Source organism: Taudactylus pleione, unplaced genomic scaffold, assembly GCF_031769625.1.
Source record: "Taudactylus pleione unplaced genomic scaffold, aTauple2 ptg000041l, whole genome shotgun sequence".
Taxonomy (NCBI): Eukaryota; Metazoa; Chordata; class Amphibia; order Anura; family Myobatrachidae; genus Taudactylus; species Taudactylus pleione.
Window position 1 is genome coordinate 80,953,457 of NW_028284443.1, and position 20,636 is coordinate 80,974,092.

At 43.1% G+C, this 20,636-nt stretch overlaps 1 protein-coding gene across 1 annotated transcript in view; it reads left to right on the forward strand.

The window, feature by feature from the left end:
* The window catches only part of GRIN2D (glutamate ionotropic receptor NMDA type subunit 2D), a 1,022,144-nt gene that overhangs the window by 212,974 nt on the left and 788,534 nt on the right, over nucleotides 1-20,636 (forward strand). The window contains exon 3 of the mRNA XM_088457418.1: nucleotides 2,322-2,388. Coding sequence (XP_088313544.1) covers nucleotides 2,322-2,388 — 67 coding nt within the window. The remainder of the gene's footprint in view (nucleotides 1-2,321; nucleotides 2,389-20,636) is intronic.

Genomic DNA, 20,636 nt, shown 5'->3' on the forward strand with positions numbered 1-20,636 from the left:
GCGAGCGGGTCTGAATCAGGCCCGCAGTGCCTTCCTGAAGATGTCTCACCGATTAACACTTGCAATTACTGTAAGGAGTATATTTACTATATGTGGGTTTTTAGAAGTGGAGATGTAGCCTATAGCAACTCGTAGCTCATGTACTGGCATTAACCCCTTCACTGCTAGTGATGGGCTATACCAACTGACAGTTACAGTTACATTGGTAAACCCCTATTACTGTAAATAATGGATAATTGGACAATGGGAGGGGGTTGTCACATTTTAGCACATTTCTTTAGAGACTTCTCATCACCTTAACTTTCTTTGCCAAAATATCAGATAAATATTTTTCCCACAACTTAGAAATTGTCATTCTAATTATGATACACTATGACATTTCACTGTTTCTCATTGACATCCTTAGATTGCAGCTGAAGCTCTATAGCACGCAACATACACAAAATAACACAGCCTCATTAGAAATTAAATCATACAAATGTTTTCTTTCATTAAACATAAAAGAATAGGAATATTGTAGACTTTATTGCCAGAGCAGACTTTAGATCAATGGAGTTTCCTTCTTCTAAAGTCTTGTCACCCAGAGACATCATTTTCTTTATTTCATATTTCTCAGGTGATGACATATGTCCTAGATATAAGTAATTACATAGAAAATACATTTGTGGTGTGAACCAACGTACAGGAGAACACAGCCTTTCAATTTACTAGAAACTAGTCTCATCAATATTCAGTCATGAAGTGCCAACGGCTCCTAGCGACCTAATAGACTAGTGAATTTTGGGCCTGATTCAGAGTTGGGAATAGAGTAAGAATAAGCAAGTAACTGTGCATCTTGGTAAAGCCATACTACACTGCAGATGGTGCAGATAGACAATCTGCATAAAGATTTACATTTGGGGGAGGGGGGATGTCTAAACTGAAATCTAAATTGCAGTGTAAAAATAAAGCTGCCCAGCATGTATAGGTAACATGCAAAAGCAGCCAATATTTACCATGCATGCAAAAAATATGTATGTATTTGTACCTCTTACATTGCAACATGTTTTTTTCAGGTACACAGTTACTTGCTCTATTTTACTCTATTCCCAAATCTGAATCAGGCCCTTTATTCCACAATTTCTGTGTGGTTCAAAGATACAGTAGATTTCTAATATCTTGCTGTGAATTATAAGTAAGGCCGTAAAGAGGGTGTAGTGGCCGGTGCCATCACACAGGGCGGAGGCACCATCACAGCCCCTGCATCTGGCTAGCAGGGTGCCTGGAAAAACAAAACAAAGCATAACCAGTCCCAGGCTCCTGAGCCAGTCCTGGTTCTAAAAATATGGGGTAAGTAATGTGTAGGCTTCCCCCGTATTTTGTCTTGGTTTAAAATTAGGGGAAAAAAATGGCGTGGGGTTCCCCCGATTTTTAAAACCAGCACTGGATTCAAATCTAGCCGGGGTGTAATGCCACAGTCATGGGACGCTTTCACTGGGTCTCCTCTGCCAAAGCATTAATACCCCAAGCTAGTCAGCCCAAGCCGGGGATCTCAGGGGAGGTGGAGACCCCTCAATAAAAGGGTCCTTCCTCTCCCGAGCACCCGAGGCTTACGCTGAAGCTCGAGGCTCTTCCCTGCACCCATGGCTGGTGGGTGCAGGTGTAATTGTGTAAAAAATAGATTTATACTATTGTTTTTTACAGTGAAACTACAGGTGCCCATACCCCACTGTAAAAAAATAGTAAAATAATGACATGACACACACACACCATTGAAAGTAAAATCTTATTACATACCTAACACACTCACACTTACCTACCTTCTGCTAGATGTTCCGTCCCCTCAGTGGAATTCCCATGTTTTACCTGTGAAAAAAAAATCCAATACTCCCCTTCTCCAGTAGGCTCCCCGGGACTTGGCAAAACAAAAAAATGAGGTACGCGGACCAATTTAGACATGTAAAGATATATGTGTTACCACATATATCTCTACCACCATGAATGACAGTCTGGCTGGTTTCTGTCATTCGCCGGGCCCGCTAGCCAATCAGAGGCTGCTCTACAGTTAGCAGCTGCTGATTGTCTGTGATCCATGTGGCTGACAGTCAACAACATGTGGGTTGAAATTGAACCCATGACTCCAGTGCTGTGAGGCAGTAATGCTAACCACTGTGCCACAGTGTTGCTCATTCCTGTGATCTTTCAGTAGTTACAATCTTACCTCAACTATGTAGTGTATTGATTTGGAATGACCGAATCTCAGAAATGACATGTTTCTTATATTATATTTATAAGTAAAAAAAACTGACAAAAATGTTTCTCATCTCATTTTTCTTTTGCAGTACACAGACGTTACTTTCTACAAACAAGTCAAACAAAACAATTTGGAGAGGAAGGGAAAGAAAACGGGTAAGTTGGGAATATTTTACAAGTTGATATCATTATATATTTTTAAATAATGTATTTGGTCAGTTACTGTGCCTGGCATAGTCTTTGGTTTTTTTTTTTGTATGTTTTTCTACTTACATATCCTCGGATTTGTTGTACAAAGCTTCACAGATCAGCAAGAGAATACTCTAGGGAAACATCTTATATAAAATGGATAAGAACCCTACAAAATTGAATGTTTACTGTGAGCCCACTGCATATCATTATAGAGATTTCTTGTCAGCAATTTGACCTCTGTAGGACATTTGTTTCGTAATGCACGTATAGACACTTCCTGTATAGATCACCATTCCTACATCCCCAGAATAAGTCTGGATTATTAAATATAGGGGCAGATGTATTAAGCTCTTGGAAAGTGATAAATTGGAAAGTGATAAATGACCAACCACTCAGCTCCTGTCATGTTACAGACTGTGGGCAAACTTCAATTAGAATTGAAAAGCCGAGATCCGTGAAAAAGTATGGCCAATTGCGACTGTTCACCAGGCGGAAACTTATCTCCGTATTCAATTACATCCGCTTTTCGCGTACGCGGTAAGTCAATGCAATATAGTAGGCAAAAAAGATTTGCCTCTGAATAGCAGGAGAATAGAAGAGCAACATTTTTATTTACAGGTGCAAAGGTGGGGAAACCTCTCAGCACCCTTGGGACAGCCCCCCAAAGGACAACTGCATAAAAAAACTAAAAAAAATACTTTGAATTTTGGGGCGAAAAAGCACAAAGTGGGGGGACAAGTTCGCAAACTAGCGAAATAAGGTTCTGGGGGTGCTCTAAGAAGGGGTCAAGTGTTTTTGGGATTGCAGATTTTATGATGTTGGAAATTCGCAATTATTTAAACTGCACTTTAGAGACATTAAAATATGCTAGCACCCATTTTTAGGTACCTCAAAGGACTACTTAATTTCTCCATAAAATACTGCTTTATGCTATTCTTCACCACTTGTGTAAAGACGCTAATTAGTGGCAATCATGCAAACTTAAGTACCCCAAACAGTTGTATTACGGCTAATCGGGTGCTACTACATTGATCCCCAATGTTTCTGCATCTTTTTGGGGTTTCAGGCTGATTTTCCCGATTCTGACACCACTTTTTGCATGTTCTGACAACGCGTGTCTTCGTTTTCGTGGCATTTGGAATTGAATAGGACGAATCGCGGGTATGAGCACGATAAGTTTCCGTGGCTAAAATAAGCGATGTAGGCGAAAAGTCCGGCGTGCGAAACTTTATCTCGTACATGAAACTAATTGAATACGGGCCTGTGTTTGAAAAATGATAGTTGGAGCTGATTGGATGGTATTTATCACTTTCCACTTTATCACATTCTAGAGCTTAATACATCTGCCCCATATTCCTGTATTTGGCTTCATTTTTCATATTCCCAAATGAAAAAGTAATAATCTATTTAAGAAAAATAAAATGAAGCTAGTTGTTGTACAGGTTGAGTCTCCCATATCCAAAATACTTGGGACCAGGGGTATTTTGGATAACGGATATTCTGTATTTTGGAATATTTGCATATCATAATGAAATATCTTGGGAATAGGACCCAAATATACACATATAAAGCATTTATGTGTTATATACACCTGATACATACAGCCTGCAGGTGATTTTATATAATATTTTCAATAATTTTGTGGTTCAAGCAAAGTCTGTGTAAAGAAATGAAATTCATTTATGTTTCATCTACACCTTTTACACACAGCCTGAAGGTAATTTTATACAATAATTTTTGACTTAGACAAAGTTTGTGTACATTGAACCAGCAAAAATCTAAGATTTCATTATCTCAGTCATGACAAAATAATTCCGTATTTCGGAATATTTGGATATGGAAGACTCAACCTGTAATACAAACTTCTCTTATTCCTGTTGGAATAAAAAGATGTTTAAGTGCCAATTTTTCATCAGTTTAGAAAGGGCAACATTTCTATTCTTTTGTGCAAATTATAATTAACTGATATTGTTACACTGTGCAGTAATATGGATATTTAAAGTTAATAATGAAATTTAATTAACATCTAATTAAATTGAATGGCTGTGACAGCAGGGAAATAAAAAATAATTGTGCTATAAAGACCTAAAAATATTATTTTCAAAATGATCTTTTGCACACCTAATTTTAGAAGATGCCTGTTGGGACCCATAAATATGGATAAGACGTGTTCAATACATTGTAACACCACTCATGATTTTTAGGCATCGTATACAAAATTGTTCATTGTACCGTGGTTAATTAGATGGTTAGCAATGTTGAAACAAAAACAAGGTGCATTAAGTTCAACCTTATTTTATTTGTGCTGGTTGATGGTGAACCAGAGTTTATGCTTTTATAAAATACTGTATTGCTGTTTTCTTCACTAGCATGTCATTTTTATTTGCACTTCAGTTAATAGTTGGTAGGTAGTTGTACGCTTCAAAAATGTACCTTTAGAGTAATCAGAAAAATGATGCTTTGAAATGACAGCAGAACAGATTCAATTTAAAATGTAATCATGTTTGACTTTATTTTCTTGGCAGAATTCTTATTTTGGTCTTGGAAAATATTGTTTTATAGTTGAATGTTAAAAAGCTCAAATAGCATTGGATACTGCAAAACACAACCTGCTTTATATTTTCATGCAAATAAGAATATCTTTACTAGCTCATACTTTTCAAGTATAATTTGGCAGAAGTGTATACTTTATTTTAATCACGTTTACAGTAGCTTCGTAGCTTAAATGGGAATTAAAATATGTTTTTGAATATTTATTTTGATTGGCTGGTAGACTTTGCAGAAACGAGGCAAACCTGGCCAATGAGAGCACTCTTTTGGATAAGCTCACATTCCACCATGAAACTTATTCTTTTGCTAGGTAAAAGTATATTACACTAGTGTCAAGCCTACTAGCCAATCAAAATAAATATTGCAATTTGGAAAGACTTTTCCATTCTTTTTAAAGAGAAACTTCTATCAATCTATTATAAGCAGATGTCATTATGTTTTAGTAATTTGGCCTGGGACAAATGTGAATGGGGTAGGGGATGTTCCATCCTGTGCTACAGTGCATGGAAAATCATTGGCTAGCCACATCTCCAGTCCAACATGGTGCCTCATTTCATTGACTAAGTTCATGACTAGTTAGTGGCATGTACAGATGGAATAACAGACTTATATTTTGTTGTTCTCTTATTGCTATTGAAGCAGCAATGGTGTAAGTGCTGTCACTTTCTTTATTAGTAGAGCATCCACTCATTTCCAGAATTACAGTATCACCCTAGCTACTGTATACATTAATTTTCAGCACAGGTAGATGAGTTTTTGCATTGCTTAAGTTCCACCTGATTCTAATAGTATATACAGGTAGTGGACAAAAAAAACCCAGAAACCCTTAATATGGTGTTAAGAAACCATGTGCAGCCAGTATGGCCTGCATGCAGATTCAGATTAGCATTGGGGTGGATGGAGCTCTAGCTCCAGACCTCCACATAAAAATAGGCTCATCATTATAGCAGCATGACGATGATGATCTGCTGCCTAGCTGGCTATATAGTCAGCCATAAATTGTAAGTATTAAAATCCTACCCTCTTAGATGAGGGGGGTCTGCCATCACTGAAACGAGAGGCTCGCTCACCTCTTCATGCCTGGTCCAGGCATCAATCTGTCAGAAACCAGGACCGGCGCATGCGCACTAGTGAATGGGTGCCGCGCATGTGCATGTAACCAGATTTCAAAGGGCTGCACCATCTGCAGCCCCTAGCGGCCCGGACTGGCAGTCCCAGGGGGAGGAGACACCTTCCCCTAAGACTGCCTGTTGTATATCTGACTGGCAGGTGGTGCTTCCAATAGGAAGTCACTGCCAGTCACGGGCTGCACTGACTACACTGAAGTGGCGGATTTTACTGGGGGGGGGGGGCTGCAGCCTCGAAGCCTTTAAATTAAATCCTCCACTGATTAAAATTTTCTCACAAAATTATTACACTTTCCTATTTTTATGTATTTATGGAGACAGTGGGGCTGATAGTGTAGGGGGTGTACATATGGACGTGGCTCTAGACACACCTGCACAGCACTGGTCACAACTCCTAACCTTCTCAGTATAGGCCCATGTACATTTTCAGCTCCAGGCCCATGTGAACCTGGCCCTGCTGGTATGCAAAGTGGCATTCCATCCACCAATGTCTGGAACTGTGCAGGAGGTATTCAGCACCATTATGTCCCAAGGAATCATTGAACTGGTTGATGGTGATAAAAAACAATGTTTCAAGGGTTAGTCCAAAATATCCCATATATTCTCTGTTGATTTCAGACCTGGCGACTGAGAAGTCCATGACACATGGATAAAATCAGTTGCAAATTGGTACTAAGAGATTGACTGCACCCAATCTATGCCAGTAAAATGTGCCACCACAACATTACAGAATCACCAAAACACTTTACTGTTGGTAACAAGCAGTCAGGAATGTAATGCCCTTTAGTTTGGTACTACATGCAATAGTCATACATTTGGTAAGAACATGGATAAGTCAATTCTTTATTCGACCATTTCCACATTTCCTCCACTGCTCGGTATTCTATTTCCTCTCTGCATCTCTATCCTCGCAAATATGCATGATCAAGTGCTAAACGATTTATGCAACCCAATTGTCTACGTTGGTCAGTGAAGTTCTAGCCAGATCATTTTTGACTAAACTAAAGTCTCATAACACATTGCTATTTACAAACAATTGATGTTTAGTTGCTCGCCTGTTTTGCCCTGCATTTGAAAAAACACCACTGTTTTTCCCTTGCTCATGAAATAGCAACTTGTGCTCTTTTTCTCACTGAAGTTTAAGACAAATGTGCTACTACTATCTTCCTCTTTCAAAGTCACTGAGTCTCAATTTGCAGCCATCTTAAGGCTCATACACACTAGACGATGTGCTGAAAGATATTAGTGAAAGAAATTGTGAAAGATATTGGTGAAAGATATTGGGTTTACACACTGAATGATATCGTTGACGATACCGTTCAGTGACGTCATCCTGCCACATCCCTGAACAGGCACTTTCTGATGATATCGTCAGATTGGCCTGTACTGTGTGTTTGCACGACAGCAAACACCATTAACGACCCGCAGAAGCGCGCATCGTTGGTTGTTTGGTGCATACACACTGGATGATATAAATGATATATCGTTGAATGATATCATTATCGTTTATATTGTTAAATTTTATCATCTAGTGTGTATGCCCCATAAGACTCAAATATAGACAACCAATATTTTTACACAGGACACTGACAATTCTGTGATGATATTTGCCTAACTAATTCACAAGCTGTAATATTATTATTATTATTATTATTGTTTATTAAAAGTTATGTATATAGTGCACACATATTCTGCAGTGCTTTACAGAAAATATTTCAGTCATTCATATCAGTCCCTTACAATCTATGGGCCTGATTCAGAGATGTACGATACCCCGATGGTTAGCGCACATCACGATGTTTGGAGGACTGCGCATGTACAGCCCTCCGACTGCGAGTCCGCTCGCAGGGTGTCCCAGCCACAGCCTGATTGACAGGCTGCGGCATTTGGGAGGTGGAGCCGGGGAGTACCCTGACAGCGTTCCCGGAAATGGGGGCATGTCGCCCCCCGTTTTCCAGGAGGGACGAGGCCAGGGTCTATGTGGGTGCTCGCAGACTTCCTGGCCTCGCAAGCTGCCAGGACCCGGCCAGACTACAGGAAGCTTTAGCTCCCGCAGCCTGGCCAATGGAACATCGACAACAATCGCAACTGATGGTCGCGATTGTTTTGAAGTGACCAATGGTGACTCTAGGCTGCGACCTGGTCGCAGCGCTGGGATCAAGCAATGCAGCAAGGAGGTGTGTGACACCTCCTTCTACATTTGCATTTTAAATGGACGGAATTGCACAGCCGCTTGTGTGCACTTATGTGCGGCTGTACAATTCCGTCCATCTCTGAATCAGGCCCAATATTCCCTACCATATGTATACGCAAACCCAGGCATACTAAAGATACATTTCTTGTCAGCAGCCAATTAAACTACCAGTATATTTTTGGAGTGTGAGAGGAACCCAGAGTACGTGGAGGAAACCCACGCAAGCACAGGTAAAACGTGGGGGGAAGACGTGGTGGGAAGCGAACCTACGACCTCAGTGTATCGCATCTGGGTCCTGATGCATATGAGAAATGTGTTCAGACTCCCAAAAACGGCATCTTTTGACCGCATTTCTAGCGTTAGTGCATCCCACTGCTTGTCTTGAAGAGATTGATGCATTGGGCACTCTTTCACCATTGTCCCCCGATGTTTGCTTAGCAACAGATGCTCTCCTCCATCATTTAAGAATTCACCAATAATAAACGTCATGATATGGACAAGGCAGTATGGAAGAAAACGGTGCAATAGTGCTCACTGACTCCATAATGAAATATATTGAAGGTTTATCTTGTGGAGCAGCACTCACCTTTCAGTAGTGGGGGATCAGCATTACACATTCATTTGTTAAGCCCAATGTCTGTTGGTCTTATGTGATCACAGAATTTCTTGGAAAAAATGTGTCATTTGGTTATATAAATCCCAAGTAACCAGAAGAGGTTTAAATTGGGTAGAGTGATATGCAAAAAAGGGGGCTCATTGGGTATTGGGCCAGATATTAAATGTCCATGGTCAAAATATATTGTGGTATAAAATTCCTCATAATGTAGTAATATGACTCCACAGAGGCTATTTTATATTAACAATAAAAGTTATATTTATATCAGTTTAAAAGAAAATATAAATTTCAAACAATAAAAAGGGATTACAGCTGACAGCCAGGAAAGGGAAGTTTTATTTTTCTGTTCTTTCTTATTTTCTGTTATTTCTTATTTTTGAATTTATTTAACCCCTTATGTTATTTTTTTCTTATCTATCTGTATTCCTGTAGAGGTAGAGCTCTTTGATGTGCTTATAAAATGACATTTTGGTTTCTTATATAGGGATAAATATTTACATTTATTTATGTTTGAATATTGGTTTGGAATATGTGCAGTTGACTATATAGTAGTCAGGTAACCTGATGTTTCCCAAATGCATGTGAACATTGAAAACAACAAATGGGTTTCTAGGCCATCCAAAACATTTATCTTTAATACCTGTCAAACTAATTGCTTATTGATTCCTTCATTTGGCAGCCATTGTTGTTGGAATGGTTTAACAGTAGACTAAGGCCCTCATTCAGAGCCGTACGCTCTGAGCAGAGCGCACGCTCTGAATGAGGGCCGCCCTCCATAATTCTGGAGCGTCCTCCTGGACGCTCGTATAGCTGTGGGTCACCACCCACAGCCTATACGAGCGTGCAGTTTGATGGCCGCGATGGTCGTGACCATCGCGACCATCGAAACTGCGAGCCGGAGCCTGCGGTTGAGGTTTTCAACCGCAAGGCCCGGAGTGATTTTGGCTCTATCAGAGCCAAAATCACTCCCACTGACATCACTAGTGATGTCAGTGGGCCGGCTTCTGATGGGAGGCGTTCCCTTAGGAACGCCCCCGTCAGGGAGGCACGCCCCCTGCACGCCCACCAAAGGGGGCGTGCTGTCAATCAACATCGACAGCACGCCCCCTTTGATCAGACACAACGAGCGAAGGACTTTCCTTCGCTCGTCGTGTCTGGCACATGCGCAAGCCGGAGCTCCCGCCGTCGTGCGCATGCGCAGTGCACAACATCGACCCACTTGCGAGCGGACAGCCGCTTGCGAGTGGGTCTGAATCAGGCCCTAAATGTATTAAAATTCCAACCTGAAATCATAATATGATATGTATACAGTGGCGGTTCTAGGGGCGGGGAAGTAGGGCTTTTGCCCAGGGCTTTGTGGCCTGGGGGCATGGTCACAGTCTCTCTGCCGATGCTGGCATCCACCGTGGCGCTGCCATCTGAGACATTAACACAGCGGTGCCATAATGGCCACTTGTTCTCTCCCGCTGTCTTCAGAATGCTTGTGTGGCACACTGCGTGATGTCGTTGCGGCCGCGTCTGACATTCTGGGACTGTGAGTGGCCGCAGGGGAGAGGTGATTGGTGGTTCCTTGTGTTTTTTCTCAATTTTCAATTCCTCCCTCAATGTATTGTTTATATTTCACTGAGCACTGTATTAGTAGGATGTGCTGTGTAGATAGTCTTACCTTATGAAAGACTCTTGTTTGCATTACTACTTTAAATAGAAATGCATCTTATCTTAATATTTAATGCCTTAATTTGAAAGTTGAAATTTCTTTTATATAGCAATTTCTAGTTTCTGAGACTTTTTACCATATCTAAGAGAGCAGCAAAATCACCTGTATCTTGTCCTCATCTATTGCTCTATATATCATCCTTAGTCTAAAAGCAACTGTGAATGTAATAAATGCAAAGTCTAACATTGTGGCTGAAGTGAGCTGGCTCGTCACTTTCTTGTTGTACAGTGGTAGTGCTGATTGAGTACATGAAATATAATTCCTTGCTCAGTCGCATTGAGCTGCCTACACTCTTCGCATGTTAAACAGCTGTCCATTTTCAATGTTCATTTCATACTTCTGTCTTACTTAACTCACTCAACAGCTCTGTGTACAGTAAAGCTCTCTTACTATTTATCCGATCATTTTTGCTTGGATATTCATGAAGATGAAATATAAAGGCAACAAAATAAAAATATTGATACTGCTCCACCTACTTAGAAAAAAGAAACAATTATCGAATGGCCTATAATAATAAAAAAATGTGTAGAGTGAAGGCAACAGAAATGTTCTCCTACTGTATTTACTAAAATGGGATAAATGTGTAATTGGGGTTGACCTTTGGTTTATTCAAAGCAACATGATCATTTTATTGGGAATTGGCAGCTTGTGACCAATATTGCACATATATATATATATATATATATATACATACATACATATATATATATATATATATATATATATATATACAGTCAGGTGCATAAATATTGGGACATTGACAGAATTTTCATATTTTGGCCTCTATTCACCACCACAATGGCTTTGAAATGAAACAAACAAGATGTGCTTTAACTGCAGACTTTCAGATTTAGTTTGAGGGTAATTACATCCAAATCAGGTGAACGGTGTAGGAATTACAGCGGGTTCTATATTTGCCTCCCACTTTTTAAGGGACCAAAAGTAATGGGACTATCAACTCAAAAGCTATTTCATGGACAGGTGTGTGTTATTCCCTCGTTATTTCATTATCAATTAAGCAGGTAAAAGGTCTGGACTTGATTCTAGGTGTGACATTTGCATTTGGAATCAGTTGCTGTCGACTCTCAATATGAGATCCAAAGAGTTGTCACTATCAGTGAAGCAAGCCATCATTAGGCTGAAAAATCGAAACAAACCTCAGAGAGATAGCAAAAACATTAGGTGTGGCCAATTCAACTGTTTGGAACATTCTTAAAAAGAAAGAATGCACCGGTGAGTTCAGCAACACCAAAAGACCCGGAAGACCACGGAAAACAACTGTGATGGATGACAGAAGAATTATTTCCCTGGTGAAGAAAAACCCCTTCACAACAGTTGGCCAAATCAAGAACACTCTCCAGGAGGTAGATGTATATGTGTCAAAGTCAACAATCAAGAGAAGACTTCACAAGAGTGAATATAGAGGGTTCACCACAAGATGTAAACCATTGGTGAGTCACAAAAACAGGAAGACCAGATTAGAGTTTGCCAAACTACATCTAAAAAAGCCATTACAGTTCTGGAACAACATCCTATAGACAGATGAAACAAAGATCAACTTGTACCAGAGTGATGGGAAGAGAAGAGTACGGAGAAGGAAAAGAAATGCTCATGATCCAAAACATACCACCTCATCAGTGAAGCATGGTGGTGGTAGTGTCATGGTGTGGGCATGTATGGCTGCCAATGGAACTGGTTCCCTTGTATTTATTGATGATGTGACTGCTGACAAAAGCAGCAGAATGAATTCTGAAGTGTTTGGGGCAATATTATATGCTCATATGCAGTCAAATGCTTCAGAACTCATTGGACGACGCTTCACAGTGCAGATGGACAATGACTCGAAGCATACTGCAAAAGCAACCAAAGAGTTTTTTAAGGCTAAAAAGTGGAATGTTATACAATGGCCAAGTCAATTCCCTCACCTGAATCCGATTGAGCATTCATTTAACTTGATGAAGACAAAACTGAAGGGAAAATACCCCAAGAAGAAGCAGGAACTGAAGACATTTGCAGTAGAGGCCTGGCAGAGCATCACCAGGGATGAAACCCAGCGTCTGGTGATGTCTATGCGTTCCAGACTTCAGGCTGTAATTGCCTGCAAAGGATTTGCAACAAAGTATTAAAAAGTGAAAGTTAGATTTAGGACTGTTTAGTTTGTCCCATTACTTTTGGCCCCTTAAAAAGTGGGAGGCACATATAGAAACTGAAAGTCTTCAGTTAAAGCACATCTTGTTTGTTTCATTTCAAAGCCATTATGGTGATGAGGCCAAAATATGAAAATTCTGTCAATGTCCCAATATTTATGCACCTGACTGTATATATATATATATATTAGGGGTGTGCACCGGCCACTTTTCGTGTTTTGTGTTTTGGTTTTGGATCTGGATCTTTCTTCGTGTTTTGGATCTGGATTGGTTTTGCCAAAACCACCCTTCCGTGTTTTGGGTTCTGGGTTTTGTGTTTTGGATCTGTATTTTTTTTTTAAAAAGCATAAAAACAGCTAAAATCACAGAATTTGTTGGTTTCTCTGCCCCTATGCTATTATTAACCTCAATAACCTTAATTTCCACTCATTTCCAGTCTATTCTGAACACCTCACACCTCACAATAGTGTTTTCATGTCCAAAAGGTTGCACCGAGGTAGCTGGATGACTATGCTAAGCGACACGAGTGGGCGGCACAAACACGTGACCCATCTAGGAGTGACACTGCAGTGGCAGACAGGATGGCAGTTAGAAAAACTAGGCCCCAAACTGTACATAATGCAAAGAAAAAAAAGAAGTGCAAGATGGAATTGTCCTTGGGCCCTCCCACCCACCCTTATGTTGTATAAACAGGACATGCACACTTTAACAAATCAATCATTTCAGCACCAGGGTCTGCCACACAACTGTGGCTGAAATGATTGGTTCGTTTGGGCCCCCACAAAACAAGCTGGCAATTAATGTGTCCCTGCACAAACTGGCTCTACGGAGGCAAGATGTCATCCTCATCCTCCTCATCCACCGATTCCTCACCCTCTTCAGTGTGTACATCCTCATCCTCACAAAGTATTAACTCGTCCCCACTTGAATCCACCACCACAGGTCCCTCTGTACCTTCTGGAGGCTGGTCTCCCTGGAAGAGCTGATAATTCATTTTGATGAACATCATCTTCTCCACATTCTGTGGAAGCAACCTCCTACGCCTTTCGCTGACAAGGTTCCCGGCTGCACTAAACACTCTTTCGGAGTACACACTGGAGGGGGGGCAACTCAGGTAAAATAGAGCCAGTTTGTACAGGGGCCTCCAAATTGCCTCTTTTTCCTGCCAGTACAGGTATGGACTGTCTGACATGCCTACTTGGATGCTGTCACCGATGTAATCCTCCACCATTCTGTCAATGGTGACAGTATCATATGCAGTGACAGTAGACATGTCAGAAATTGTTGCCAGGTCCTTCAGTCCGGACCAGATGTCCAAACTTGGTCCTGCCTGCCCTGCATCACCGCCAGCGGGTTGCTTAGGATACCTAAGTTTTTTCCTGGCAGCCCCAGTTGCGGGAGAAAATGAAGAAGGAGCCGTTGACGTGTCACGTTCCGCTTCAGCTGACAGTGTGTTCACCAGCAGGTCTTTGCACCTCTGCAGGCTTGTGTCGGCCGGAAAGAGAGACACCACATAGGCTTTAAACCTAGGATCAAGCACGGTGGCCAAAATGTAGTGGTCTGATTTCAACAGATTGACCACCCTGGAATCCTGGCAAAGCGAATGAAGGGCTTCATCCACAAGTCCCACATGCCGAGCGGAATCGCTCCGTCTTAGCTCCTCCTTCACTTTCTCCAGCTGCTTCTGCAAAAGCCTGATGAGGGGAATGACCTGACTCAAGCTGGCTGTGTCTGAACTGACTTCACGTGTGGCAAGTTCGAAGGGCTGGAGAACCTTGCACAACACGGAAATCATTCTCCACTGCGCTTGAGTCAGGTGCATACCCCCTCCTTTGCCTATGTCATAGGTGGATGTATAGGCTTGTATGGCCTTTTGCTGCTCCTCCATCCTCTGAAGCATATAGAGGGTTGAGTTCCACCGCGTCACAACCTCTTGCTTCAGGTGATGGCGGGGCAGGTTTGCTGGCGCTCCAGTCTTCGGCACGCAGTCGCTGAATGGCGAAAGTGGCCAGAAATTTTTCGGGCCACCCAAAGCGTCTCCTGCACGCCCCTGTCGCTTTTCAGAAAATTCTGCACCACCAAGTTTATTGTGTGAGCAAAACATGGGACGTGCTGGAATTTGCCCAGATGTAATGCCCGCACAATATTGGTGGCGTTGTCAGATATCACAAATCCCCAGGAGAGTCTAAGTGGGGTAAGCCACTGGGCGATGATTTCCCTCAGTTTCTCTAAGAGGTTGTCGGCGGTGTGCCTCTTACTGAAACCGGTGATACACAGCGTAGCCTGCCTTGTAACGAGCTGGCGTTTCTGAGATGCTGCTACTGGTGACGCTGCTGCTGTTGCTGCGTAAGGTGATACATCTACCCAGTGGGCTGTCACAGTCATATAGTCCTTAGTCTGCCCTGTTCCACTTGTCCACATGTCCGTGGTTAAGTGGACATTGTGTACAACGGCATTTTTCAGGACACTGAGGACACTTTTTCTGACGTTTCTGTACAGTCTCGGTATCGCCTGCCTAGTGAAGTGGAATCTAGACGGGATTTGGAACCGGGGACACACTACCTCCATCAATTGTCTAAATCCCACTGCACTAATGGCGGATACCGGACGCACGTCTAACACCAACATAGCAGTCAAGGCCTCAGTTATACGTTTTGCTTCAGGATGACTGCTGTCGTACTTCATCCTCCTCGCTAAGGACTGTTGGAGGGTCAATTGTTTAGTAAAAGTAGTGGTGTTCCTACTTCCTCTCTGGGATGATGAACGACTCCCAGCAGCAGCAGCGGCAGCAGTAGGCGTAGCAATGCAGGATCCTCCAGAGGAATCCCGGATAGGAGAGTCAGTCATGCCAGTGACATGGCCTGCAGGACTACTTCCGATCCTTACTAAGGAGGAAATTGACGAGGAGGGAGTTGACGGTGTGGTTTGCAGGCGCTTGGATACAACAGGACAACGGGATTTAGGTGTCCCTGGACTGCTTACGGTCTTAGCCAAAGTTTCTGAACTTGACAGTAACTTTTTATGAACACGCTGCAGGTGCCGTATAAGGGAGGATGTTCCTAGGTGGTTGACGTCCCTACCCCTACTTATTTCACCTTTACATATGGTACATATGGCAAGACAGTTGTTGTCCGGATTTGGATATAAATATTGCCAGACCAAAGAGGTGGAATGTTTGGTCTTCTGCCCAGGCATGACCGTGATGGGCTTTTTCATCCCACGGACAACAACTGTCTCCCCCGGAGCCTGATTTAAACAAACCACATCACCATCAGAATCCTCCTCGCCAACTTCCTCCTCAGCGCCAGCTACACCAGTATCCTCATCCTGTTGTACTTCAACAGTGACATCTTCAATTTGCATATCAGCAAGTGGACTGTGGGTGCTCCTTTCAGCACTTGCAGGGGGCGTGCAAATGGTGGAAAGAGCCACCTCTTCCCGTCCAGTGCTGGGAAGGTCAGGCATCGCAACCACCACCACACTTGGACTCTCCTTGGGGATTTGTGATATCTTCTTAGAAAGCACAGTTCTTCGCTGTGCTTTTGCCAGCTTAACTCTTTTGATTTTTTTAGTGGGAGGAGGGCTTCCATCGTCATGTGAAGCTGAACCACTAGTCATGAACATACTAGGGATCGACCTTAGCCGTTCCTTGCCACTCCGTGTCGTAAATGGCATATTGGCAAGTTTACGTTTCTCTTCAGCTGATTTAAATGTCTTTTTCAAGGTCATTTTCCTGAACTTTGCCATTTGGGATTGTATGTGCCCTCTACTATGACATTGGGCATCGGCCTTGGCAGACGACGTTGATGGCATGTTATCGTCTATGTCATGACTAGTGGCAGCAGCTTCAGCACTAGGAGGAAGTGGTTCTTGATCTTTCTCTATTTTATTTTTATCGGAGAAAGTTTGGTCCTCCATTTATGTTATATCGATTTGATATATACGTGCGGCTAAACACAGAAAATAATTTTTTTTTTGGTTTGGACTGGAGTGTACTTTGGGGGTTACAGCACCCTTTAACGGTCAAGCCAGCCGGCCCTTATGACACAGGCGCACTCTTGGCACTACTTTGTTGATGCACGTGCGGCTACTGCGCACACAATTCACAAACACAGAAAATAATTTTTTTTTTGGTTTGGACTGGAGTGTACTTTGGGGGTTACAGCACCCTTTAATTGTCAAGCCAGCCGGCCCTTTACTTATGACACAGGCGCACGCTTGGCACTACTTTGTTGATGCACGTGCGGCTACTGCGCACACAATTCACAAACACAGAAAATAATTTTTTTTTTGGTTTGGACTGGAGTGTACTTTCGGGGGTTACAGCACCCTTAACGGTCAAGCCAGCCGGCCCTTTACTTATGACACAGGCGCACGCTTGGCACTACTTTGTTGATGCACGTGCGGCTACTGCGCACACAATTCACAAACACAGAAAATAATTTTTTTTTTGGTTTGGACTGGAGTGTATTTTCGGGGGTTACAGCACCCTTTAACGGTCAAGCCAGCCGGCCCTTTACTTATGACACAGGCGCACGCTTGGCACTACTTTGTTGAAGCACGTGCGGCTACTGCGCACACAATTCACAAACACAGAAAATAATTTTTTTTTTGGTTTGGACTGGAGTGTACTTTCGGGGGTTACAGCACCCTTAACGGTCAAGCCAGCCAGCCCTTTACTTATGACACAGGCGCACTCTTGGCACTACTTTGTTGATGCACGTGCGGCTACTGCGCACACAATTCACAAACACAGAAAATAATTTTTTTTTTGGTTTGGACTGGAGTGTACTTTGGGGGTTACAGCACCCTTTAATTGTCAAGCCAGCCGGCCCTTTACTTATGACACAGGCGCACGCTTGGCACTACTTTGTTGATGTACGTGCGGCTACTGCGCACACAATTCACAAACACAGAAAATAATTTTTTTTTTGGTTTGGACTGGAGTGTACTTTCGGGGGTTACAGCACCCTTAACGGTCAAGCCAGCCGGCCCTTTACTTATGACACAGGCGCACGCTTGGCACTACTTTGTTGATGCACGTGCGGCTACTACGCACACAATTCACAAACACAGAAAATATTTTTTTTTTTGGTTTGGACTGGAGTGTACTTTCGGGGGTTACAGCACCCTTTAACGGTCAAGCCAGCCGGCCCTTTACTTATGACACAGGCGCACGCTTGGCACTACTTTGTTGAAGCACGTGCGGCTACTGCGCACACAATTCACAAACACAGAAAATAATTTTTTTTTTGGTTTGGACTGGAGTGTACTTTTGGGGGTTACAGCACCCTTAACGGTCAAGCCAGCCGGCCCTTTACTTATGACACAGGCGCACGCTTGGCACTACTTTGTTGATGCACGTGCGGCTACTGCGCACACAATTCACAAACACAGAAAATAATTTTTTTTTGGTTTGGACTGGAGTGTACTTTCGGGGGTTACAGCACCCTTTAACGGTCAAGCCAGCCGGCCCTTTACTTATGACACAGGCGCACGCTTGGCACTACTTTGTTGATGCACGTGCGGCTACTGCGCACACAATTCACAAACACAGAAAATAATTTTTTTTTTGGTTTGGACTGGAGTGTACTCTCGGGGGTTACAGCACCCTTAACGGTCAAGCCAGCCGGCCCTTTACTTATGACACAGGCGCACGCTTGGCACTACTTTGTTGATGCACGTGCGGCTACTGCGCACACAATTCACAAACACAGAAAATAATTTTTTTTTTGGTTTGGACTGGAGTGTACTTTCGGGGGTTACAGCACCCTTTAACGGTCAAGCCAGCCGGCCCTTTACTTATGACACAGGCGCACGCTTGGCACTACTTTGTTGATGCACGTGCGGCTACTGCGCACACAATTCACAAACACAGAAAATAATTTTTTTCTTGGTTTGGACTGGAGTGTACTTTCGAGGGTTACAGCACCCTTAATGGTCAAGCCAGCCGGCCCTTTACTTATGACACAGGCGCACGCTTGGCACTACTTTGTTGATGCACGTGCGGCTACTGCGCACACAATTCACAAACACAGAAAATAATTTTTTTTTGGTTTGGACTGGAGTGTACTTTCGGGGGTTACAGCACCCTTTAACGGTCAAGCCAGCCGGCCCTTTACTTATGACACAGGCGCACGCTTGGCACTACTTTGTTGATGCACGTGCGGCTACTGCGCACACAATTCACAAACACAGAAAATAATTTTTTTTTTGGTTTGGACTGGAGTGTACTTTCGGGGGTTACAGCACCCTTTAACGGACAAGCCAGCCGGCCTTTTACTTATGGGACACAGGCGCACGCTTGGCACTACTTTGTTGATGCACGTGCGGCTACTGCGCACACAATTCACAAACACAGAAAATAATTTTTTTTTTGGTTTGGACTGGAGTGTACTTTCGGGGGTTACAGCACCCTTAACGGTCAAGCCAGCTGGCCCTTTACTTATGACACAGGCGCACGCTTGGCACTACTTTGTTGATGCACGTGCGGCTACTGCACACACAATTCACAAACACAGAAAATAATTTTTTTTTGGTTTGGACTGAAGTGTACTTTCGGGGGTTACAGCACCCTTTAACGGTCAAGCCAGCTGGCCCTTTACTTATGACACAGGCGCACGCTTGGCACTACTTTGTTGATGCACGTGCGGCTACTGCGCACACAATTCACAAACACAGAAAATAATTTTTTTTTTGGTTTGGACTGGAGTGTACTCTCGGGGGTTACAGCACCCTTAACGGTCAAGCCAGCCGGCCCTTTACTTATGACACAGGCGCACGCTTGGCACTACTTTGTTGATGCACGTGCGGCTACTGCGCACACAATTCACAAACACAGAAAATTATTTTTTTTTGGTTTGGACTGGAGTGTACTTTCGGGGGTTACAGCACCCTTTAACGGTCAAGCCAGCCGGCCCTTTACTTATGACACAGGCGCACGCTTGGCACTACTTTGTTGATGCACGTGCGGCTACTGCGCACACAATTCACAAACACAGAAAATAATTTTTTTCTTGGTTTGGACTGGAGTGTACTTTCGGGGGTTACAGCACCCTTAATGGTCAAGCCAGCCGGCCCTTTACTTATGACACAGGCGCACGCTTGGCACTACTTTGTTGATGCACGTGCGGCTACTGCGCACACAATTCACAAACACAGAAAATATTTTTTTTTTGGTTTGGACTGGAGTGTACTTTCGGGGGTTACAGCACCCTTTAACGGTCAAGCCAGCCGGCCCTTTACTTATGACACAGGCGCACGCTTGGCACTACTTTGTTGATGCACGTGCGGCTACTGCGCACACAATTCACAAACACAGAAAATAATTTTTTTTTTGGTTTGGACTGGAGTGTACTTTCGGGGGTTACAGCACCCTTTAACGGACAAGCCAGCCGGCCTTTTACTTATGGGACACAGGCGCACGCTTGGCACTACTTTGTTGATGCACGTGCGGCTACTGCGCACACAATTCACAAACACAGAAAATAATTTTTTTTTTGTTTTGGACTGGAGTGTACTTTCGGGGGTTACAGCACCCTTAACGGTCAAGCCAGCTGGCCCTTTACTTATGACACAGGCGCACGCTTGGCACTACTTTGTTGATGCACGTGCGGCTACTGCACACACAATTCACAAACACAGAAAATAATTTTTTTTTGGTTTGGACTGGAGTGTACTTTCGGGGGTTACAGCACCCTTTAACGGTCAAGCCAGCTGGCCCTTTACTTATGACACAGGCGCACGCTTGGCACTACTTTGTTGATGCACGTGCGGCTACTGCGCACACAATTCACAAACACAGAAAATATATAATTTTTTTAGCACTTGGGGGGAGCACCCCTGATGGACAGAGCACCCC